The 25,883-nt window shown below is 39.3% G+C and overlaps 1 protein-coding gene across 2 annotated transcripts in view; it reads left to right on the top strand.

Moving 5' to 3' along the window:
* Positions 1–18,140, top strand: part of LOC128874116 (furin-like protease 1, isoforms 1/1-X/2) — a 201,876-nt gene extending 183,736 nt beyond the window's left edge. Inside the window, exons 12-13 of one of the 2 annotated variants that reach the window (XR_008456576.1) lie at positions 130–13,870; positions 15,794–15,931. Coding sequence is in view for 1 of the 2 variants with exons in the window: in XM_054118462.1 (XP_053974437.1) it covers positions 130–414; positions 15,794–16,236 (728 nt within the window). In the remaining variant the exon portion in view is untranslated. Of the gene's footprint in view, positions 1–129; positions 13,871–15,793 lie in introns of both variants that reach the window. The other variant, XM_054118462.1, reaches the window with a different exon arrangement.
* The last annotated feature ends 7,743 nt before the right edge of the window (positions 18,141–25,883 follow it).

The raw sequence follows: 25,883 nt of genomic DNA, 5'->3' as shown, positions 1-25,883 counted from the left end.
TTTGTTCCTACAAATTTTTATAATTATCAATCTGACAGCCAACGTGTCAAAGTCTCCGTCTCGTTGGAATGATCCAGTCATCCCTGCTCGAAGAATCTAAAAAAATGAAAGGACTTCCCAATGTTGCAGACACGCTAGAGCAATTCAAGTTAGTGTTCTACGGCACGGACACATCCCTGGACTTCGACGACGACCTGGACAGGGACAAGCCAGGGCCACCTGTGAACCATCAGGAGGCGATCCAGGACAATACGGCGATCGGTGCGAGGCACAACATCGTGGACACCGAGGGCGATCCGTGGACGGTCAGTCAGCAGATAGAGCGCGTGTCTCATCCCGAAGTACAGAGACCAACGACCGAAAACCAGACGAGCGGTTGCAGTTCCGTGGACCCTGGGAATGGCAGGTGCCTAGGTGGGTGCCTCATTCTACTCCTTCTAGCCTACCTGACCGGTGGAGCCAGCTGGGGGAACCTGGTAACCCGCTGGCAGGAGCCACCGAGTTCGGATTTTCGGAGTCAGAGTGATTTCGTTGGCGCCTCGGGTTCCATCCCGACGTCGCTGAGCGAAAGACAGCCCTTCGACGTGAGCTCGGCGATCGACAGATCGTCGGGGGCACCTTGGTACTCATGATAACATACCTGGACGATCGACACCTCGGCCTCTCGGCGCATGGTTTAACCAGAAACGAGAGCTCGCGCTAGGTGTCGACGCGTTCGTTCAAAACTTTGTGTGTTGTGAGATCCCCCTCCAGACGGAGATTAAACACCACCGTGTCTCGCGTCGCCAGTTTCCTCCACGACCTGTTTTCTCGTTCTGGGGAAGAACTCCGAGGATGTGCTGAACATCGAGCTTAAAAAGTCCTAAGGGCTTGTCCAAGTGTTGTTAATGTGGACGCCCGATCGCTCACCAACGTGTGTCGTTCTAGGGTTAGGATTAGTTCAATTAAGTGTCGCGTACAAGGGACCTCTGTGACTGGCACAGGAGCAGAAAGAGTTGTCTGGACGTTCGAGTGGATCATTAACGGGCGACCTAGGTCGTAGGCCTAGGACTGATAGATAGCGTTCGAGCGCGGGGGAAATCGATTTCACGTGCCACCCCGACGGAAGTGGAACGCGTATGATTTCTATTCTTTTGAATATGCAGCGAACCCCTCGTTTTCGTCATGAATTATTCAATGCGGGTGTTACGGGCTTCGTGTCCTCCGAAAATGGTACACTTTGATGACGATTTCAGGGGCGGGGGAGACGGGGAATTCCGATTTAATTCGTTCATTGCAAGGAGTTTATACCCTAGGTATTATAGTTTTATGTTACTTGGATTTTCTTCCCGACTTGTACAGGATAGAAGGATGTCTACTTTTGTAATTATCGTAATATGGAATGTCACTCACCTTAAATGGATCCACCTATTATATAACCACCTATAACTGACCCATACTACAATCTCAGCTGTCATCAGCAAAATGTGTGTACACATTAAAGTCACTGCAAGTGGACAATTCCTGTTCAATCAACCACTACACAAAATCTTCAACTTGTCCATATTCGAATCCATCCATTTTGTAACCCTCTGTAACCCTCTGTAACTGCCCACCAAAATGCCTTCAAACTGTAAAATCGCTGCAAATGGACATTCCCTGTCCTCCCCACCTCACCCCCTACCCGTCGCCCTTCGATTCCTCCCCAGCTACACAGCTGACCGCTCAATTACTAATCGCTGCCTTTCGAGAAAAAGAATAAAAATCTCGCCAATTCTTTCCCTCTAAGCGTCGAAACTAATCGCGAAGTCTGGCACCGAGTTAGCCGATTTTCCCCGCGTTCCATCGAAAGCAGAATTACTTTTCGATTGGGCGCGCTTCCAGCGACAGGCTCGCCATGTTCGATACGCCGAAACAGCTCGCGACACTTTTCTACGAAACGTAAAGTAGCCATCCGCGAAACTGCCAGTACGAGGATTGAACCTTAGGGATCGCGTCCCGAGGACGATGTCCAATTCGTGTCCTCGCGAATTTTCGTACAACGCAGCGTGATCCTCGATAAATTGCCTCGCCTAACGTTAGTATTACTATTACCGGTACAATCGCAGAAAACCGTTTCGAAGGCTCGCCGTATCGCGTCGAGTCGTCGCTAGCGATCGACTCTCCTAAACAGCCAATAGTCGGAAGCTAATTGAATCGTAAAATTCGTGAACGACGAACGATCGATGAAATTCGTCGGCGTTCGAATCTCGAATACCACGAGGCGTTCGTATCCAATTATTATTACCGTGACGTGGTGTTACTTCGCGACCGCGAGGAGTAACCATACACCGATCCTAATGCGAACTATTCATGACGATGCTCAGTGGTAATTCCGTTACCGTTTCCATAAAACGCGAAACTTATCTTTAGGTGTGCGAGAAGACCTGTTTCGGGTGTTGGTGAAAAAGATATCCCCAAACGAACCCCTACAATACGTTCAGGGGGTGTGTGATAACTGAAGCACCCTGTATACAGCTGAGCAGATTTCACGGATCTGAGAAAACGAAAATGATATTTTAATAACCGTGCTAACGTGACGTACATCCCCGTACATAAGTTTCTGGACAATTGATTGCTTGGACAAAAATGAATCCAGGTATTTACTTGTCTCCTTATATGAATAAAAGCCAGCATAACTGATTGACAAAATATGGAAATATCCTTGTGAAATAAGGAATGTTTCTCCATAAATCTAGCGATAAAGAATATCATTTGTGTTTCTGAATTCTCTCTGCATCGGAGAATACATATTGCCAATAATTTCTTTAATATCTCACCAGTAATAACGAAACAAAAAAACAATTCTATGCGTCCTCTATATGCTCTTAATACTTCCTTCGCGAATATTAACGTCCTAGCAATGAATTTCTTTAGTATACCCGAAGTGATACTGTTCCATTCGAAAATGTCCACATATTTATGACCGCGGGTGTACGAGTCGCAAGTTCAGTAGTTACTCTCGGTGTATCGATTAACGAAACGAGCCAGCATGTTCCAAGAGTCCCTCCGGTTCATTTCTTTCATATCTCTCCTTTCCGCTCCCCGCTTTCTCCCCAGACTTTTCACTTTTATGTTTTCCATTTCTCCCTTTATGCGCTGCCGGTTCCCTCTGTCCCTTTTCCCTCCGTTTTCTTTCCGTCGAACTTTCTCCCTCGCTTTCCCTCTGTAACTTTACTTTACCCAGAAGGGAACGTAAGCTGGGCTATCAGCACTGCCGAAACAAAAAGGTAGCCAAGCGTTTACGGGGACGGCTGATGCAAACGGCTAAGAGGATACGTAGGATGCGGCGTCGGAGTCTGTAAAGGATACGATTACGTAACTCTGAAACCTCGACTCGCTTGTTTCCGATTTCAAGCGGAACGCTGCAGCGAGCTACGTGCGAATTTCGCGCAATTCTTGACCAAAGGGAAAAGTTAAGCAAGAATTGGGATAAATGGACGTTGCTCCGTGTCTTCGCGAGATTGAAATTCGATGAATTCGGGTATTTCGATGGTGCGAAATATCGCCTCTCGACCGCAAACGGCCAATTTGTCTATTTCGATCGTTGGATAATTGCTATTCGAATGGGTGATTCTTGTGGATTAATTTTCCAGGCATATTCGATCAATTTCGAAGTTCGGAACATCAAAGCTTTGTCTTCCTGCAGAGTACATGCACGGAGAATATTATGAAAGTGTAATCAGTCAGCAAATGGAAGTTAATAGAAAGTCACTTACGTTTAAGTAACTAGACGATAATGAAACCTTGATATTTTTAATATGCTTTAAAATACTCGACGGCAGATCACCTTCTACATTGAATGAGCAGAACAATTTTCCTCTATCAGAAAAGTGATGAATTGTTCGAATGGATTACTATTTAAGGCGCAATTTCTATGAAGTATCACGTATGAACAATTTATCGTTGGAATAGAATCTCATTTTAAGAAACCAAAACGTATTTAATTATTAAAGGGCAGAAATGAAACGAAATCCTATCAAACTATTACATTAAACCACGCGTAAACGCCTACATAGTTTCATTGGTTGGAAACACTGCTTCTGTCGATTGCTGGAACGATTAATTAAAATGAAATATGCCAACCCCATTCTCGATAAAGAAAAAAAAAAGTTCTATAAAAATTAAAAAAAAAAAGCGTCACCGGTGATTTGTTGACAGTTCGAATGAAAAGGCGTGCGGCATTTGGGTCGAGTAAATTGAATTTAAAATGAAAAATAAAGTATCAACAGGAAACCAGGGCAAATAAGAAAACGGCATTATATATTTACCAGAAAAGTTCGTAATTTTTAGTTACCGCGAGAAGGAATATTTACGATTGATTAGACATATTTTTCTAACAGTAATCGAAGAATTTTAAGTCAACAAACATAACGTTAATCGTAAACGTCATCGAAATTGAGAGCAGCGGTACGCATCAAAGGTATTAAATATTTTATTAAGTCATAGGAGCTGAGTAACCTAATTCGTCGACAAAGGGCATCGTTTATGTACCTCGAATTGGACTCGCTCCATTGTCGTTCCGCAAAGGATCAGAGGACGTGAAAACGACAGACAAGCTCCATCTCGGTCAAGTTATTTCTCGGTTGAGACCACTGATCAAAACAGGTAGCCCCGTTTAAGCGATGAAGTTCTGAACGAAAACAAGAGCTTCACGTGCTCCGTGACCGTATAACGAGCTTCCCGCAAGCTGTATTAATTTTGACGGAACCATAATTTCGTTAAAAATAAGCGACCGGATTAAAAGGAAAATTTGGTGCTTCGATCATATCGCGTTTTACCGAAATATTTTCTATCGGCTAGAACCTGTGTACACCACGTTATGCGATTAGTAAAGACACGAAAAATTGTAATGGCCGCTCGAGCGATAGAGAAATAAAAATCCAGGCCAACAAAGTTGGAATGACCCACTTCGCTGTTAATTGGTATTATTGGCCGTCTACCACAAAGAAAAATTAAATGGAAGGTACCGTTAACGTCTCTTCTCGATGGGAATTCTACAAAGTTTCATTGTATCGATTAGGATACAAATTGTCACATGGATATACCGATGCATAAACTGCAAATCTAGATTCTGAAAGCGAAAACCTCGTTTCGCATATCGAAGAGAATAAACGAACAAGAATATAGGTGAAATTTAACAGTTGAACTCTAATGCAACAAGTGATACCTTGACTCGATATTAGTGACCTGCTTTGCTTGAGTCTTATTGTGTATAATAATACTTATTTAACGACTCGAAGAATTTACATAGCGAAAGACAGAATGAATTACAAAAATTAATCGAGTTTCAGAATGTTGAAATATAACGAAAGGAATCCCGTCTTTCTATTTTGCGCTTCATTTTTTGTGTATGTATCATATACATACTTCCATTCCTCTTTTGAAACCATGTGACTCTTCTACAAGGGAATCGCAAGACATAAAATATAAAGAATATTATTGCTCATTGATAATTTAGAATCGCCCAAAAGTGAGACTCCACTCTACGAGTTGCTGACGAAAGTGCAACGATTTAAAAATACTTCTTCTTATCCTTCTTCCTTTCGAACGATGCTTCCGCCATCCACCTTTTCCAATGGTTCCTCCATTCGTTCGTTCGAACAGCGCCGAAATAGTTGTAATAAGTTTTTCCTAGCGAATAGACAACTCCAGGTTCGAGGGTGTCGATTGTTATCATTCGGTTATCAGCAGCGTCTGCTTGTTGTCCGTTGTTATTGTATTGCAAATCATATCACTGTAACCGGATGCTGCGCATTAACGTCGCCTGATTGGGAACGACGATACCTGGAAGCAACGCGTTATCGTTGTTTTCACGTAACGCGGCACATTCAGCGCGATCGGCCGAGTATGTTATCAGACACATATCATTTGCAGCGTGTAGGTGCTTCTACATTAAATTCAAACGAGACGGCCTCGAATTTTCATCCCGAATCACCATTCACGCTTGAAATCATGGTGGTCGAGAGAGACGGGACCGAGTCCGTGGTTGGATACTATCGATACACATTGACGTCAACAATTTATTCTTCCGTATCAATCCGCTCGACGGAATTCTCGCGAAATGGTTTGTACCTTGTCGAAACTTGTCGCGCCGATACGCGTCAATTACAGCAAATGGACAAGTCGTAGAACAGCTTTATCCAAGAAACTAAGTTTTATTGATTCGGTTTGCTAGCGAAGAAACGTCGAGTTTAATTCTCATGGGCATTGGAATGATAACTGCAAAGAAATAATTGTTTTGCATGGTGAGTAAAATGGAAAGTGTCCATCTCTACCGATAAAAATGAGAAATGAGCGTTTCGACAATGGTTTCGATGACTGCTCGATCGCTCGATACTTTAGAATTGATACGTATCTATATTAATGAATATTCCATGAGTCGATGCGATTTAAGCTCATTGTCGGGCTCGTCTCGCGTTTCCAAAACTCATTTTTCAGGCTTCGTTCGACCATCATGATTGCTGGCAACAAAATGTCTCGAACTCGCAGTAACGTGGAGTTGAATGAAGTGTAGAAGCCAGCACGCCTATTCTCTTAACGAACATGTTACAGCTTAAACGCTACAGGCTTGTCGTTATCTTCGGAAATATAAAATCCAAAAGTCTCTTTTAGAAAATTTGTATAACTCAAACTTTAATTTTCATCGAACTCACAACAAGTTTATTTCTTATTCGTTATTTAGTATTTCTTTTTTTTTTTATCGAGCCCGCTCATCGACCGAAGGCAACGACGATCCCCCAGTTATAAGTATAATTGTTATTCCATCTAGTTTCGTGTTGCTATATGTTTATAGTTAGACAATTTTTTAGCGAATCAGTTAAATGCGTGCTGTGAACCGTACGAAACGTACTTACAAAAATTGGTCGATTAATTTCACGTGGTTGCCATAAGCGCAAACGGTCCCACGAAGCTTCTCTTTCGGTTCGGAAACCTCGAGATACGTTCACGATACTTCGCACAGCATTCGTTTACGAGAAGGTTCGTGCACGTTAAGTTAATCGAGACCGCGACGCACAACATACAAATCGCGACGCACAAAGCAATATAATACGCTTCCATATACAAGGCCTCCTGAAATACGTGATCCCGTGCAACTGGAGCTGATTTCTATCAAGAAAGCAAAGTAAATTACGTGGCGTAATAGTTTTTCCCATTAGCTTTAATTTTCGAAACAATTGTCGTCGACATTTTATTTGTTATTCGAACAAAATTGTACCCTCTCTCTAAACTGAGTAAATTTTATGAAAACGTCTATTTTCTTATGGGAAAATCTAACAAACCCCTTAGGTACAACAATTCTTCGTTTAATTTCCATATTAATTAATGTTCGGAATGTAAATACAAACGAAAATAATTTCTCTCAAGAAGGATAAAATAAACCTAACGCAATGGGGGTTGCAATTGCGATCGATTTTCTCGAAAATCAAGGCTCCTGGAAAAATTATATTTCCACAATATAAATTTCTTTCTTCCGAACCACTCTATTCCAGATTGCACCAGGCATTTTAGGGTGCTCTATATTTAATAGTTGACGCTTTGCAGGCAATCGTTACATTCGTTGAGCTTTCATTCGCGTGTACTTAGACACGACTTAGAAACGACTTAGAAATGATTTATCCTTGAAAATACTATCGTTTTCCGTTCGTGATAATTTCGAGTGCGAGGATACAGTTCCGTATATTGTATATTTAGCTTTTAATTTATTAGTCGCATAGGCACTGGAGAACAGCGCATAATACACGTTCCAAAGCGCAGGAGCCATACGTAAAGTGCATAAGAGCGTGGAAATTGAACATATTCGGAAGATTAATTAACAAGTTTACCCGATGGAAAAGTCGAAACGGTGGCTTTGTTTCAAATGTATATAATATGGCACTGGAGAACAGCGCATAATACACGTTCCAAAACGCAGGAGCCATACGTAAAGTACATAAGAGCGTGGAAATTGAACATATTCGGAAGATTAATTAACAAGTTTACCCGATGGAAAAGCCGAAACGGTAGCTTTGTTTCAAATGTATATAATATACGTAATCGTACAGTTTATATTACATGGTGGCATATTACAAATTAATATCTGAGTTGCAAACATGGAGCCTACCGACTAAAACTGGTTTCCGAAATCTACTTAGCAGCCAAATATTAATCAACGAACCTTCGTCAATTCATTACTGCCAAACACTGAAATCATAATGATTATTTCTTAAATTAATAACTAGTTTTAGGCCACTGATAATAATAGAAAGTCAAATTTTTATACGAAGAATTATTTTAAAATATCAACTGTTGGATGCCAGTTTTAAATTAAACATTATAATTGAGAAATCAAAGATAAGGATTGATAGTCGTAAGCATTAATACTTAAAAATTTGGCATCATTTTGAAATTAATAGTCATGGTTCACTCTGAGACCAACATAGATCATGTCCTTCATCTTTAATTACTTTTTATAAAACATTTTGAGTTTGCCATAAGTGTTCAATTACGTTGGATTACATTTACCTCTCTGTCCCTTAAATATTCTTCCGATTTTCAACATTTTCTAAAGCTCTCACACCTGGTGCTAGAGAAACTTTTCCAATGCATAGTTATCTATGTAGGAATCTTGACATGTTGCATTAAAATGTCGATATTTCATTGGTAGATAGCCATACCTCGAGACTTTTCGAATATTATGAGTATTAATCTTGGAATAAATCTCTGTGCTATTAACGTGTTTCGCGAGCTAAGTTAAAAATGTTAACTAAGAATCTATGGAAAGTTATTTATACGTTCAAGGTTTCCAGTGACACTCTTCTATGCCCTTACGTGTGTGTTCTCACCCAACCCTCTGTAATCTACGAATTATTTAATTACTCTTCGAGAGAAACGAGGACTCCGATAATTCAAAACTTCCCTCCCCCTTTATTCAATTCCACCACGATTTTCTTCCCCCAAGAACAATTTTCTATTAGGCCAATGAACGTCTAAATTTTTGGTATGACAAGAAAATCAGGCTTATGGAGGGTTAACCGTACGCATAAAAATTCATGTATAATAACTGTGTACATACGTACAATGGACGAAAACACCGACACGAGGCGTACAGAAATCGATCAACGACGAGAGGGTCCCGACTATCGTTCGTTCGACTTTCGTGCGAAGTTGCGAAGGCGAACCGAGAACATCACCGAAACCCTAACAAACTGTTTTCGATCAACTATAACTGAATTCACATCCGATGTAGACATATACGAAGACTCTCGACATCTCACCAAACTGATTCCAAGACTTTTAACTTTTTGAGGCACATGACTCGGAAGACAAATAAATCAGCACAGAATTACGATCGCATTCAGCTCCAAAATTACTAAGAAAAATTGAAATTCATGTTTCTTTTATTATAAGATATTTTATTTACTCGTAACATATTTATCCTGCAATTTTTAACCTGCCCAACCTCAAAGAGTTGAAGAACAGTCGAAGACGCTGAAATTCCTGATTTCGAGAGCACGCCGGAATAAAACATGTACAGAATCTCTCGATTCCGAATATTCGCTTGGCTCGAAGGTCCTCTTTTCGTTCACGAAAAAACCGACCAGTCAAATGGAGTGGAAAAGTGGAGAAGAGAATTTGATTAGACACGGCGGAGTTCATGTAACGTCGATCCCGAAAAAGAAAGTTCACGAATCTACTAAGCGTGTATATTGGATTCTAACGATTAGAACCAATTATTTTAATCAACGTGGGGAAACGGGGGGGTGATGATAGTCGCGTATGAGATTTTGGATGTGTTTCAATTCGTTCTGGTGTGAAGTATCTTCCAAGGTGTACAATGCATAGGACGTCACGGCTGGACAGTCGAATTTCCGAAAATTTCACGGACCGCTTTCCCGTGAAATGTTGGCCGCACGCTCTGATGCTTCGTAGATTTTATACAAGGCGGAATCACGTGTCGCGAAAATGTAAAATTAAGAAGAGCGTGACTAGCGTTGCGAAAACGCTAATAGTCCACGACGGTGTAGTAGCATTCGCGATTCAGGTACTTAATAGCTTAGACGAAATCGATCTTCGTGGTTTGAATTACGATCGGGAATTAATTTTAATTAATTACGGGTTCCCGTTGTCGGTGTGATAGACGTTTAACATTCGATAATACCACCGGAATCGTGTGTGGTTTTCGCGTGACAATAATTAACTATGCTTCGTGGATCATGAAGGATACAAGCATTGGCACGGAGAAGGTATTAAGTTAAGCTTGGTGTATTTCGAACGTTAGTGCGCGGTAAAGTAAAGTTTCGTTCGAACGATAGGTGGCGAGTGAAATCAAACCTGCAGCGATTTATCGATTTTTGTTCGATATGACTCCATAATTCAGATTCTAATTTTTATTCAACTTATAACGAATAAGAGATCATTTGTTTTTGATTAAACGTTTGAAATTCTATTCTAAGTAAAGAACACTTGCTTCTTAGACATAAAATTCACTCCAATTCGTGAATGAAACGAAGCCATTAATCTCTCTGCTCGCTCGTCGCACTTCTTAAAATATCGTAATCAAAATCTTGACCCTGTGATGTCGTAATTTTGTACTTAACGAAAGAAGAACGGATGTTTAATTTTGTAACTCATCGCCACGAAAGCGAACTCTAAAATATTAGAAGGAAGGTCTCGATCTTTAGGAGGGACGAGGTACCTCCGGAAATTGTATTTGAAACGCTTTAATATTGATCGCTGTCTCAGAGCATCGCGAAGCTCCCTTTATGGAAGTATCTTTCCCTTTCCCTATGAAAGGGAAAGGGAAAGGGAAAGTCCCTTTCTTTACGAAAGAAAGAAAAATAATGCCCAAATCAAGTCGGATTTCCGGAACTGTCCAGCGGTGGCACGGTCCGCCATAATGTTAATGTATCTATTGTAAATGTTTGTATATGTAATGTAAAATGTATCTTTGCTTGGAAAGGCGACATATCCTAAGTTATAGAGTTCTGAGACAAGAGAAACGGAGATGTAAGGTGCGAATAGCCCCGACGTGTTCACGCCTTCACACCATTTTCTTCCTCCTCGTGTGTCTCGATTTTCGTTTCTTTCCTTTTTCGCTCGAACCAGTACTCGATAAGCTCGCGAACAGAGAAAAACAAATGGGGGATCTCGTATGGGATTCCTCCTTTCCTCTGACAAAGCATCAAAGAGCGACGAGAACGAAGAAAATAGCGAGAAAAGGTGTCAGGGCATGCCACGTACGTTTATGTACACATATACAGAATATATTGTATAAGTAATTGCAACTACTATGAACCATTATATGCGACATTGAAATTTGTATATCATGGATGAATTAAAAGGGGAAAATATCCTGAATAAGAAATCACCGAGCATATTATTAATCACGAACGAACTGTTAATAGCTATTCGAGCGTCATCCGATTAGATTACCGCGAAGCGAACACACGCACACACACGAACACACATGGTAACCTGGTTTCTATTTAACAGGGAAACAGGTACGTGCCACTAAAGCATGCTTCCGTCGACATTAGTGTAGATGGCGAAGGGGCGAATGCTCGACCAGTAGGCTGCATGTTTAGCAAATTCACGTGGTTATGCGATCGTGACGTGTTTGACCCGTCATCGATGGGTTTAGGAGCAAAAATTACGGAAATGATCTATGAATTACATTTGACGTACTGTGGTTCCAACGGAAATCTAGGGGATATCTTAGAGCTTGTCATAATTGGACGTTTGTTCATGTTTGTTGATGATTTGAATGAATTTAATCGTGATGTTTCTGGGAGAACAAATGGGGCAATATTTTTAAGTGTTATAGATCTGCATTTATTAGACGATAAATTAAAAAAGGAAATTTTTTTTTAACATCGCATTCGATTTGAATTATAATATTACGTTTAATAGTAATTTAATTCAAAACCAACCTTGCGAACGTAATTTAACGATTGTGTGTAACGGTAAAAGAAATATTTAAATATTTAAATTCATACAAAAAAAAGAAATTATTATGATGAGGGTACGTAGTAGTAACACGAAAGTGTTGCCTCGCAAACTTGTCTTTAAACTATGCTAATATTAAATGTAATTAAACGGCAAGCTATCTAAGTTATTTTTTATACCACTGCGTTTAATTCAGAGGAACGAAATTGACTTGGGAAATTTGTTACCGTTCCCCGAATAAAAGCCCATTCGCTGTCCTGGAACTTTGTTCCGAAAATGGCATTGGTTGCCTCATAAAATTACCCCGGGTGCATTATTCATGAACGCGTCGTCCAAAAGTAGCGAATTTTACTAAATACGCCATCGGTGCTAGTGCTCACGTGAAGTCTGATTGAAAGATAAATGTTAATGACGGGATTTAGAGGGATTTGAATACAGAGATGAGGGACGCCCAGATGATAGGGGCACACTGTTAAAAGTTAACCTAGGAATAGATTTTAATTTAACTTTTGTGTATACGAAAAGTTTTCTGCTTGCACTTCATGCATAATTCAAACGAACTTTCACGTGAACTTTGAGAGGGACTCTATAATACCTGTATTTGAATAATGAAAATACTTAACAGTTTGCCTAGTTACGCAATATTATCTAATAGCTACGGCTCATGGAATCGTACGCGTTCATGGCTGAGGCATTCTTGAATTTTTCATTTTCCGTTCTTGCGGCGACTCGGTTGGTGCCCTTTGTTGAAAACTTCCTGGCTTTACGTGAATTTGAAAATACCGCATTGTATCTGGAACGTTTCTTTGCCAACGGAAATGCTTCTTACAAATTTCTTTTCTGTCCTTCGGGAATGAACCCCCGAACTTTCCTCGACGTTAATACGTTCGCGTCGCGCAAACTGGCTTTCTCTTTGAAATTATTGAAACGCTCGACGTTGCACGTTTTCTGCATGCGATTTCAGTTGGTAAGCGTTACTATCAAATTATTATTGCATGCAGAGTAAATACAAGAGTAAATATAAAAGTGAGTTTAAATTCTATTATTTCTATTCTTTTACCACAAATAACAGGAGTGTGGACTTGTCTTCTCTGATATCACTTTTCGCAATTTGCACATGGTTTAAAAGTAATTTTGTGTAAACGTATGTGTGAATAACTAATACTAAAGAAAATTGTCGAGACAGTAGTAGCATTGCATTAACATTTTCGTATAGTTTTGTAACTAGATTGTAGAGTATTAATCAAATAGTTTTAAAGTAATTAAGGTACTCGTTATTATACGTTAATATATTAATAAAACACGTTATTTTGTTTCAAATCCTTCATCATTTCATAATGGAGTTTTTTAACAGTGCATCAATCGCTGCAATTTGTTTGTCCTACGTGTGTATATTCTCATGCCTTCAGTTTTCAATTTTACGTGTTTGTTTACCCACTTTCCTGGATCGAGCACAATTTCTTGAGCAATATCCTGTCTGTCAAATAAATTTCTTAACGTCCCACAGGTGAATATCGAGCTGTCTGTAGACGATGAAATTTTCAATAATGTCCCATTTTAGTAGCAACTAAAAACTACAAATATGATTTGTAACTGACGTCTAGCATTTTTTAATATAACATTAATCAGTTTAGATTTTCAATCGTGCTAATGTTTATCGGAGTGAAGAAGATCAAAATTGAATTCTCTGGAAAAAGATTACTTGTCACACCTGATGTGTCACGTGTCGCTTTATCCCTCTACTCCATAGCAGGATTCTGAAAACGTATTTAGGTACTTGGGGCTCTCCATGGGCGAGTTGCGGTGCGGATTTTCTCAGACCAGCCAACTACCACCAACCACCATCACCAACCACATCCACATCCACAACCACACACGTACAACCAATAAAAAAAGACCTATCCCTGATCGCTTCACCAGCACGGTGAGTCTTACTTCTCTATCGTTCTATAATGTTCCTATTTATGTCCTCTTGCTGAATGCTGCTTCGAGTCGAATAGCTTGAATCGTAGGCGATACGAACATAATTAGCTTCTTACGAAGCTAATGAAGAAAATGAAGCTTCTTATTATACGTTTGAATTTCCCTAAACATTTCTTTAATGCATTATTTGCACTCGCACTTTGCGAACATTAATTGTTGTAAATTAAATAATATTGTTTCACTTTCGGTTGTATTATGGTTGTGTACTCGAATGCACTATTACCTTTTATGATTATCGAAAGTAGTATCTGCCTAAGTTCAGCTTACTTCGATTTATCGAATTGATTCTTCCCTGCTACAAGCTTTCTCACCCTTGTTCTTACAACTAGTGATTTTGCTTTTTTATTGTTTACTCGCACCTGTATAGTGCTTGCAATGGTTGTTCTACAAAAATATTGAATTTATTTTTTCTGTTGCAATTGGTGAACGGTTATGATAGCACTCTTTCATTTGCGCTTCGATGCTTGTTTGATTTACGAATTAATCGAATCGATTGAATTCATGACGTTAAAAATCTATATTTTTAAAGGTGTAAACGTACATGCTTTTTAAAAATATATCTAGATACAAATTTGTCACGTAAAGTAACGTACCGAGAATCATTTATTTTATTATTATTTATGAAAACATGTTACATATGTAGAATTCGCACGCGATTTTTTCAACAAATGTAGAAAATATGTCGTCGTCCATTTTTCAGCGTGCAGTTATTTCAAACAAATTTCATAGAAAATATCAGCATGCAGAGTAGATGTTCACGATATAGAATAGTTATTAAAAATACTTTATAGTTAGATCTGTCTCGCTTAATTGTATTGGAATATAATGCTGAACTGTATATTTACTCAAAATCGAGATGTATTTGCATTAGGGCTGGGCGAATACTTGTTTAGATGTCCATCAAATTCACGAATTTATTAACTCTCTATTCGCGGAGTAGTCGGTCATTTTCAATCACAATTAGTGAAATTAATACAGTAAAACTCGTTACGTTGTGAAATGTTTAATTTTCAATTCACCGAGGCCTAATTCACGTTGAAAATATGTTTATTTATATTTATGTATTATTCGTATAACAGTCATCGTCTATCCCATATATGTATGTATGTATACGTACGTAGTGTTAAGCAATATTTATGTTCAGCAAGGAAAACAGTATTTGCATAAAGTACACTGTAAAATGTAATGCCTTCAAACATACACAAAGAAACAAAATAACGAGCACAAAAACGTACTTATACGAAAACAAAACGTGTTAAGTAAGTAATGAATCTTTTATCGTAAGAATGATTGAGTATTGATTCAGACAGTTAGAGAAATTGTTGAAAGTAAAAGATTAGAAGTGAGTAATTTAGACACAGTGTTCACTTAAAACATTTTAAAATACTTATATTTTGAATGAAATATTCTAATTTCAGAACAGTTAAAAGACTGACCTGGCCAATTAAATACTTCCAGACAAGTTCATTAGTGTCTCAATTCACAGACAAGAATAACATACATGACACTTAATTACATTAATTAGGCAAACTGATACACATCATTCTCTTTGTGTTTTGTTGTTTGTTCAAATGGGACATTCTCTATAATACTTCTTCCATCAAATGTATCTGGTTCATCAGAGATCCCTGCGAAAAATTGCCAACACCATATAACATAAATCTCAAACAAGCAATAGAAATCATACTCAACTTCTAACGATTTAAACTTGCCACAGCGAATAAATCCATCAGTGTCATCCGTAAACCTTCAGAAACCACACGACTCACAACCGAACACAAACCAACAAACACAACACAAGATGTCCCGGCCACCAGTCGTAGAGAGCTGACGTGAAACATCAAAAACGAATGTAATTTTTCAGAGTGTAAGCCGAACTGGTACCGCCACGTCGGGCTCTGCGTGTTCGAGTGCCCAACCACGACTTATGGCATTTCTGACGAGACCAAAGCAGTCTGCGCTCCTTGCCACTACTCCTGTCTAACTTGTTCAGGACCTTTGGACACAGAGTGCGTCACTTGCCACGAGGATGCAGAGCTGTCGAATTTCAACGACTCCCAGTGCATACTCAAGGACCTCACCTGGACGATGCAGTCGACCATCTGGTTCTACAGGATGTCCATCCTATTCGCCATCAACTTGGGCGTGCTCATGGTCGCGGCTATTTACATGGCTGTCAACTGGTACTCGAGGAGCAGGAACTCGCTCATATACAGTTACAGTAAAGTAGCCTATTCGAGCAACGGTGACGCGCAGAAGGACGTCAACAGGTTGCAGGGGAACGGCTATATTTCCGACAGCGAATAATATTTGATGGATTCGAAAGTTGTGTGGTTTCAAACGAGAAGTGAGTTTTTATTGAGCCATTGGTACGTTTAAGGACAGATTTAACGAACTGGATGTTCCTGAGCAAAGTTGGAGTTTCAAGTTTCGCTGAGCCACTTGGACGGAGACTTATGTCAGAAAATTGGTGAACTCACTGAACTTCGATCAAAGAGTTCAATTCGAGACACCCTGAAGTCCAGATTTATGTCCATAATTTAATGAACGGTCGTGTTCAAAGAATCAAGAAATTGGAGAATCCCAAATAACTGAATATTTTAATCATCAAAATATACCAATGAATCCAAATCATACAGTTTCATTTAATACAACGTGAAGTTATGGCCTCTATGTCTAGAATTAAATGAGTGATCGAGTTCCCACAGGAAAAAATTAGAGAATGCCAAGTAACTGGATATTGACACAACTGACCCTGAATCACGTAGTTTCGACTGAGGACACTCTGAATTCGTGACGATGATGCTCAAGAAGATGCCGCCCTTTAGTTTAATACATTCCAACTTGCGATAGAAAGTGATTAATCGTTTCCCAGTGAAGACAAGTGCACAAAGACCGTGTGATTCAGTGCGAGCAAACGTGAATAAGAATTGTGGGTGTTGCTTACCGAGATAATGAATGTTAGTGATGTAGTGATACAAAAATAAACTCCATGTTCTTTATCTTAAAGGAAATCGCGTCTTGCCAAAGGTTATGATCGAATAGGTGAGTCAAAAGTGTCCCTACAATTGGTCGTTTGAAATTGTATTTCGTTGACAATCAAAAACAGAAAAAGATGGAAAATTACAGGTTTGTATTAAACTTATTAAAGCACTATGAATATATTTTAATCGTTAGAAAAGTAAAAAGATATTAAATGGACACTTTTGTCCCCCTAAAAATGAACGTACCCTTTGACATTGTTTTAAAAGCATTTGTGTGTGAGTACGACTTTAAAAGTTTAGATTAAAAATTCTTTGACTTAGATTTTGACTAAACTCCCTAATGATCAAAATCCTAATCGAGCTAAGTATGGCAAGTGTCCTACTTTCGACGTTGGCCCAGTCATCGACATGTGCGATTTTTAACAGTTTAAAATAAAAGCATTGTTCTAGTTTTATGAATAAATCTCAAAATTGTCTAAGTATATTCTAAGTAATTTTCTACATGTCAGAATATTCTGTCATCGTATGAATTGACGATTGCCGATAATTGGGACATTTACCTTAATTGTGGTACAAGTTATTGTATCGCGATGCAAATACGCTTACTATATTTCCATTCTTCACTAACAAATAATACGTCTTGAGCTTCTCGATGATCAAAACTAGAATAATTTCATCGCCTCAATTAATTGTAACGATTTGCATTGCATCCGAGTTCCTATCTATACCAAGCACGTTGTTATTGGTACCCAAGTGAAATTACTGTGTGATACTACCTAGGTAAATTACGTTAATATGTGAAATGTAATCAAGTATAACAGCATTTTCTAGCAGCCAAAGACTTTTAAAATAGTAAGGTCCACATCAAATTTTCTGAACGAAAGCTTTTATCTCTAACAGATGTTGATAACAGGAATCAAAATTTTACTACCTCTTTAAAAAGAAAACAAACATTTTAACATCGTAAAGTTTTCGAATATTTCAATATTCAACATACATTCTTTATCAACTAAATGCTGTAGATACGTAAGAATATGTGTACTACCATAAAAATGATTGATATTACTGTAATAATGAACGAACAGCGTACAGTAAACATGATATTTTCGTATGTTAGCACATGTACACGTGCAAAGTCTGAAACGCAACAAGGAACAGCAATGTTAATTATTTTTGTTAACGTTGTAAAGCGAATAAAATATTAAACAGAAATTTTTAATTATTGAATGTGACTGAAACATTCTTTTTGCACCTCCACCTTAACAAATTTAATTAGATAATATTACCTATTCAATTTGTCTTCACTTTGTTTTCTTTTTTTTCAATAATTTCCATTAACGCAATTGGTATTTAGAGTTTAACGCTAGATTACGAGTTAATGAACATGCAACAAGTTGCTAAAACTGACGCCACGGGATAATAAAACAATGATACATGATTTTACTTAACCTGGTTGCATAAATTTATTATTAAAAATAACATTTTCACGCCTGTTACAAACTTTATAATGCGAGTTTATACTGTGAACAATTTTAATCGTAAACGCGATCAAACGAATTGAAACGATTTCTTCACCTAAACGGATTTATTAAAGGTTCACTGAAATTGTCACTTGTCACGTTTACAGAATGCTATAGCGAAATGGTAAATTGCGAATGAGAGCCGCGGGAAATACGTCGTTATAACATCGTATTCGCATATCCCAATGAAATGATATACGCACAAGCACTGCGCGAGCAAATTAATTGGCGATAATTAACTAACTGTTGCGAGCAACCTTCTCAATTTGACCGACCTCTCGTATGTGTATCCAAAACCGCATTATCGACAACGATGCCTAGTGCATAAGTTAACGATGGGAATCATTGATTCCTCTCATGCTCCCCTTAACCGCGATCATACTGAAGCATTAAACCAACAAAACTGCACACAATCCTTTCACCTCGATGAATGTGTAATTGGCTAATTTGTTCCTTCTTCTTTTTTGTAAATTTTATTCATTCTTTTCTACATAAAATAGAAAAAAGAACGAACAACCTGACATTCACTTTAAAGATTTACTAAAAGTAAAAAAATTTTTTTTTTTTAATGAAAGTACATTTGAAGTTGATTCTTCTCAAAGTGGCTCCAGATTTTAATAGTATATATTTCATGGAGAAAGGTTCAAACAGCAGAACGTCAGTTTCTAATTATAATATGATGTATCGCGTGTGCGCAATCAATCTGCATTTATTAAATCAGCCACAAATTAAACAGAATGTTCGATACGTGATGCATTGTGATGTATCGCGAAGAAGCTATTCGTCAAAAATACGTTAATATGTAATAAATGTCATAATAAATTAACGATATCACAGGCCAGGTTACAGATTATGGCTTTGTATTTCATTTTAAAGCGTACCAAAAAGTGTGATCGCAAAGAATCGCGCTAAATGCGTAATTAACAGATGTCTGACTACATACGGGGCTACTTCACTGCGAGTGCACATATGTAGTTCGATTCTATTCGATTTAAAAATAAACTAATGACATCGTTGGGCAAACTACAGATTTTACTTTTGTATATCCAACTCTCAAATTATACCAGAATTGGTATCGTAAAGAATAGTACTAAGTGCGCAAAGACGTCTGATCACGTACGTACCTACTTCACTGCGACCGCAAACACAGTTCGGCTCCGCTAAATTTAGAAATAAATTAATGACATCGCCGGGCAAACTAAAGACTGCTTTCTTCTATCTAATTTCCGAATGTACTAGAATTGGGATCAGAAAGAACCTCGTCAAAGACGTCCGACGGCATACGGTGCCCATTTCACTGCGACATCAGACACAGTTCATTGGCTCCATTAAATCTCGACATTGATTGTCCGCGGTGCGCGTTTAAACAATGTATTACCGTTTCCAATATTTCCTGGTATTACAGGTCACCGAGGAATTCGGTTACAAATGTGGCACGATTAACCCGCTAATTACGAAACCCCTCGAACAAAGCGCGCCGAGTTTCGCCGATCGGCCGGAGTCGTTCAAAGCACGTGGAACCAATATGAGTTTAATCCGACAACCAATCTCTCTCGAGGGAATTAAACTCTTTTCAGCCCCGACCGGTGACATTTTCTCGTAAACATTCCGCGCAACGTTAAGATCGCTTTTCCTTCCTAAGCAACAACGCTCTCGTAACTCCGGTTCGACTATATTTCCATTTTCGATTTACCCCCTCCACCCCCCCCCCTCACCTCCCCACTCGGACAGTTTACGGTTCCCTGCTTCCGCCGCAAAAAGTAGCGTGGCACCAGCACTCGGTGAAAAGGAAAACAGTTCGCTTATATCCAGTTCTCGCGTACCACCGCGTCCCCGAATCTCAGGCTTAAGGATTGCAGCGCGTTTTCACGGGGAACTGTTTACGAGAATCGACGTAAGTCTCCTTGGATTAAGGTTAGACACCGATGCACGCCGACTGGCTGGAACATTTTTACTTCGCTCGGACGTACACCCGTAAAAAAGACTCGATCCGGTGCGGAGGGGCAGGGAGGGGGTTGTGAAAATAAGCCGGTTGGTAACGCTGCCAAATGACCTTAAACTCCTTTATACTCTAACGAGAAGGAAGCAAGGGAGGGTTTCCGTGGATGCGTCGCGACACATAACAAGCGTTACAAACGAGGAGGATTTTGCAGTTTGAAGACAGCTAGTTTGTTAAAAAGGATAAAGAAAGGTGGAGTACATTCTGTATAAGGTAATTCCGTAGGTAATAATTATCTCGGATTTGTAAGGTTTTTCTTTGTGATAACCATATGACTATACGAGAATATATTGAGAAACTCATGTAAACGTTCGATTATGTTGTACTTTCATCGTAGAGGAAGATATCTGCAGGGACGAAATAGAATATACTTCCTTTGTATTTTGTAAAGAACTCGAAAGGTAATTACTGTACATTGAATCCTGAGGGCAAACAATGAACAAACATGTTATGTTTAAGAGATCATGTTACTGGGGAACGACCGTGATACTTCCATAAAAATAATTATGCTTAATGTGTTCTTCATTATCCCTTCGAGAAAGTGTAACGTATCAGCAATTTGTGCTCTTCTCGCAATTTTTATCTGATACGACACCTAACTAATTATTTGAATATGAAAAAGAACATTCAATGGAACAGGTACATAAAGATTTCTATCTATCATAGTGATCAAAGCTTGCCTGCCAAGAACTTCCAAGCCATTACATTCACAGCCTTGTTTAAAGTAATATACGATTCATACTGTGAACTTACTATTATTCTTTCAACGTGTTGAGTCTGCAAGTAGACTCTCTTATATTTGCCAAATATAAAGCTCCACGAATCTTTTAAAGGCTAACAGCTCCCATTTTCCGAATGGAAAAATGAAAAATAATCAGAATTATATGCTTGGTCCTTGTGCAGTTATCCCAGGCCCCATACACCGAAACTCGTTTGGGAAATAAAGTATACCTCCGTCGAGAGATGGAGTTAATTGGAAGATGAAATACCTTGCGTTTGTACGTCCTACTTTTCGCCGGGGTGAGGTGATAGGGGAGGAGGGTAGCCGCTTTCCTTGCGAAATCTCGTTATCGTCATCGCTTGGAAATAAGCTACGTGAATGATTTCAAAGAGGACACTGTATATATACTTGTTCGCTTTCCAGCGATGATATACCTCCCGCCGTTGAAATTTGGTTTCGTGCCAAACGCCCGTGTACTCGGAGACGACTCCGAGTATTTACTTTCTTCTTATTTCATGTCGAGATTCGGATCGTGAGAGAACGGACCAAAAGAGGGGGTGGAGGGCTACGGGTTTAGGGTGAGGGGGAAGAGTCAAAGGAAGGAACGAAAGGAAGAAGGAAAGAATAAGAGCTGCCCGTGACGCCGAAACTTCCCTCCCCTGTTCGGACTGCCAGAGCTTTAGAGCCGCGAAGACACAAAACTCTCATTTGTTTCACCACCGACGAGTAAGTTTCTTCTACGTGCAAAAATTACCGAGCGGCGAAATATCCCGCACCTGGAAACGCCACGTTGGAAACTGCCGCTACGAGAACCGTCATAACCAGCTTTAAGAAAGTTTTACCGCCGAGCTTTGCGTATCTTTGTCAGTCACATTCCATCGTACTAATGCTTCAAGTTTTCCGTGATGACGTACAAATTGGAGTACGTCGAGTGTACGCAGCAGGACGGCGTAACGACGTCAACTTTTAATAATCAAATTGGAATAGTTTCGAAGAAGCTCGGCTGGCAGCTGGGCGGACAAGAAACACAAATTAAAAATGGTCTTAATCGGACTGGCAGACTCGAGAGTTCAGTTTTCTTGTAATTCTTTGGTTATATTTTTGTAATTTTAGATGGAATGGGTATGGCGAAAGTAATATTATCTCATTTATTTTGTAATATTTCGTCACAGATGTTTTTCATATATTTCATATATCTCTAAACTTTTCTATCGGAACGATCCCATAGTTCACATCATCTGTGTTTCATTAAGAAACAAAATCCTAAATGTACCTTCCTGAATGCCTGTCCCTTTCTACCAAACGTAAGCAACCCGTAATAAAGCGCAAAGAATCATATTTCCTCTTTTTGCCACCATATTTGCTAACAGTCCCGCCGCGCCACACCTAATCGACGAGAAAGAATCTACGATACTCGGGACAAAGGGCAAAAAACAAAAAGCAACCAGGAATTCAACATTAATCATTGATAAATTTTCTCAAAACGTCGAAGCTCGCAATAAATGTCGCCTCGTTTATCTTTCCCCGTTCTTTTCGTACCATCTGGTCCATAAAACTTATCAGTTGCCATTAACTGCATCGTACCTTCCCAGTCGGAAAAAACATACAATCGGTGGAGGTATCCCGGGGAGGTATGAATTAAACGAAATCGTGGATGCACGAAGTGATGTAGCATTGGAAATATTTCCATTCAAACGCGTTGCTTTTAGACGATTTTTCAGATTAAAAATGACGAATCGATTACTTATCAAGAGTCTTCTTCTCACTTTTTTCTCATTCACACGATACCTAAATATTTCAGGGCCAATTTATCGACTTGGTGTTAATTTAAAAAAAGACTATTTACTACAAAAGGAGAGAAAACCCAGGATGGCACAAGAAAAATGATAAAACCAGATTCGTTTCAAGTATCAAACCGATTAAAGACTGTTTGAACGGTTAACTCGAGGTCAACAGACATCGTGGAAACGAATTTCGTAGAAGTTTGTCTAGAGCTGTACTAGTATCATTGGTCACAGAGTATTCTAATGGGGAGTAAAGCAGGATAGCCAGGACGGTAATGGAACAATAGGAGTCGTAAGCGTAGAATGGGCTATCCGAGTATTTGCATTTGAGGTACACCTTGCGCACTGAATGCAGCCGAATAACTGCACGTTTATGCTAGATGTATATAGGGAGTACTCGTCTGTCTCGATCCTCGCGCTGAGCATCGGGCAACGTTACAACGGAAATGGAAACGAAGTTACTCTCGCTACTCCACCGAATTCGCAGTTCGCAGGCCGTGAAACCGCGAAACTGCGCTGCCGCCGAGATCCTTACGCGACGCAGCGATAATTTAGTGGATCGAACGTTTGTGCGCGATCCACGTTCCCTCTATGCTCCGCTGCTCCGAGCCCGTATGAATTATGTACGATCTCCTCAAACTAGTAATTGCCCCATATTCTATTCGGTTGTCAAGGAATTAACGTTGCTCCTCGCCAAGAGTCACTCGAACTGTCTCGGAATTTCGCGGGATCACATCGAACCGGCGCTGCAGCGATACATTGAAAAGTCCATAAGAAAGGATGCCGTGAATCTATATGAAATTTCAATTTTTTTCGATTTTTAAAGTGGAATAGTCGAATGCTGTTTATATCAGGAATTTTACAGTCAAAAAAACAATGCTTCCTCTGGTCATCGTTTTGAATATTGAATTCATGCATTTTTGAATTTTAAAAATGTTCGTCGTGTTTATTCTACCCACAAACTGACCATACTTTATATTCAACATTTTAGTATCAAATGTTAATTCGGCGCAGCAGGAATGTCGGACGCGCTCATACACGGTTGTTATGAATAATCGCTTTTATGTCCTATTTGAAAATTATACAACCGAGCCTCGTCGATAGCTACTGTCGATTTATGTTTGCTACATTATTCATTGCTTTTATTTTACGTAAAATAATCCCATCGGTCAGAATAAATGGGTGGACCATTGCTGACATGTATTCAGTTTTGAAGTGACTGATACAGTCAAACAGTAGACGTGAAAGTAAGTGGAAAATGTAGAAAAAGTCACATTGTTATGGGGGAACACGATTTTAGAATACATCTGATACGTGTGTGATTCAGTGCAACTTTGCCAGCGCGTCTGACCAATACTCGACATTTCTACTTGAATCTAGGTTCATACATTTCAAATGCTATATGTTTTTAATAATTGTATAATATTAATTCCTTCATCACTATTTGGATAACAGTTTTTTTTTTGTATTTATTGCCAAAGGGTAAGATTCGCATTTTGTTCAAATTCTAAATAAAAGAAAACCAGTAATAAATAAAAATATACATTCTCTATTGAAATAGTAAATAAGAAGTTTTGTATTTATTACCGAAACCTTCCAAAGGATAAGATTCATACTTTGCTAAAATTCTAATTAAAAGGAAATTATTAACATAATTCTTTAAATTCTCTATTAAAATAATAAATAAAAAACTTTGAAATGCAAGTAATCCTCTCAACTCTAGTTCATGCTCCCCCCCTCAAATTCTATTTCATCCTTAAAAGATAATTTAAAATGATTATCCAATGTTCTCTCTTTTGCGAACATTGATCACTTTTGATAACCTTTGCGTGCACTTGACAGCCTGATCGTGGTTCAATACACCATTAACATTTTCACCGAAACGATGGACGCACAAAGGACGGGATGTTTTCCCATCGAAGCTGCCTCAGCTAGACCTTCAATGTTCGCTTCGAAATTCCCTAACTGACGGAAGGTGAAGAGCAACAAAAGCAAAGGGAAAGGTAAAGAGATGCGGTTGATGGTAATGCTGTTATTCAATAAGACGCGGAGTACGTTGGTATGTTTTCTTGAGATACGGTTCCCACGAGCTCGTATCGTTTCATCCTGATCCCCCAGGTCTATCTGCTATGCAGCATTGTGACCCTGGAACGTAATTTGCGAATCTTCCTCTGAGATGTCCATACTTATCAAATACTCGAATCATCTGCTACTTCTCAGAGGAAGATAGGAAAACATCTAGACGGAGGAACGTACGTCTCGAATACAAACAAGGTTTCGTCCAACGAAAACCGTAGTCTGACGGTTCATTTTGATCTCGATAGATGATCATCCACAATCAATAATAAGATAAGAGTTTATATTTCATTTAACAGACTCAAAACAAAAACTATTCACTTCCTAACACGATCTGAAATCCTAACAAGTCATGTTTTATTCTACCGAGATTTCTAGTATTTGTAAAAGCAACCCTAAAAACAGTCGAACATGGGAAACCAACCAATCTATTCGCACTACTATTAATAACGTCTCTCTATAAGCCGATATTCGCCCCGTGCCATTATCTTCTTTCATAGTTACTCTCCGCGGTGTCTGTAGAACGGACGTGAAGGGAACGTTAGATTGCCGACGGCGAAAATCCGATGTCGACGTTTTCCAAGAAAATACGAATGCAGCCTTGGGTGAGGTACAATGAATGGAAGGGAGTCTGGAGCGAGGTAAGGTCAAAAGGGTCCTCTCGAGCTAACTGAGCACATATAAATAAGTAAGAGATTCCACACTCGAACCGACGCGACACCCGCGTTAGGATCGGGAAGACTGACACACAGACGACGTGGCTCAAAGTCTCCGAGACATGCACGCATCCGTGCTTTTACGCAGCAAATTTTTGCCTGACACCGGGGACACCTAAATCAACCTTGACAGGCACTAGACTTGCACAGAGTG

This window comes from Hylaeus volcanicus, chromosome 3 (assembly GCF_026283585.1).
Source record: "Hylaeus volcanicus isolate JK05 chromosome 3, UHH_iyHylVolc1.0_haploid, whole genome shotgun sequence".
Lineage (NCBI taxonomy): Eukaryota > Metazoa > Arthropoda > Insecta > Hymenoptera > Colletidae > Hylaeus > Hylaeus volcanicus.
The sequence above is the reverse complement of the archived record's forward strand: the minus strand, read 5'-3'. Positions and strand labels throughout refer to the sequence as shown.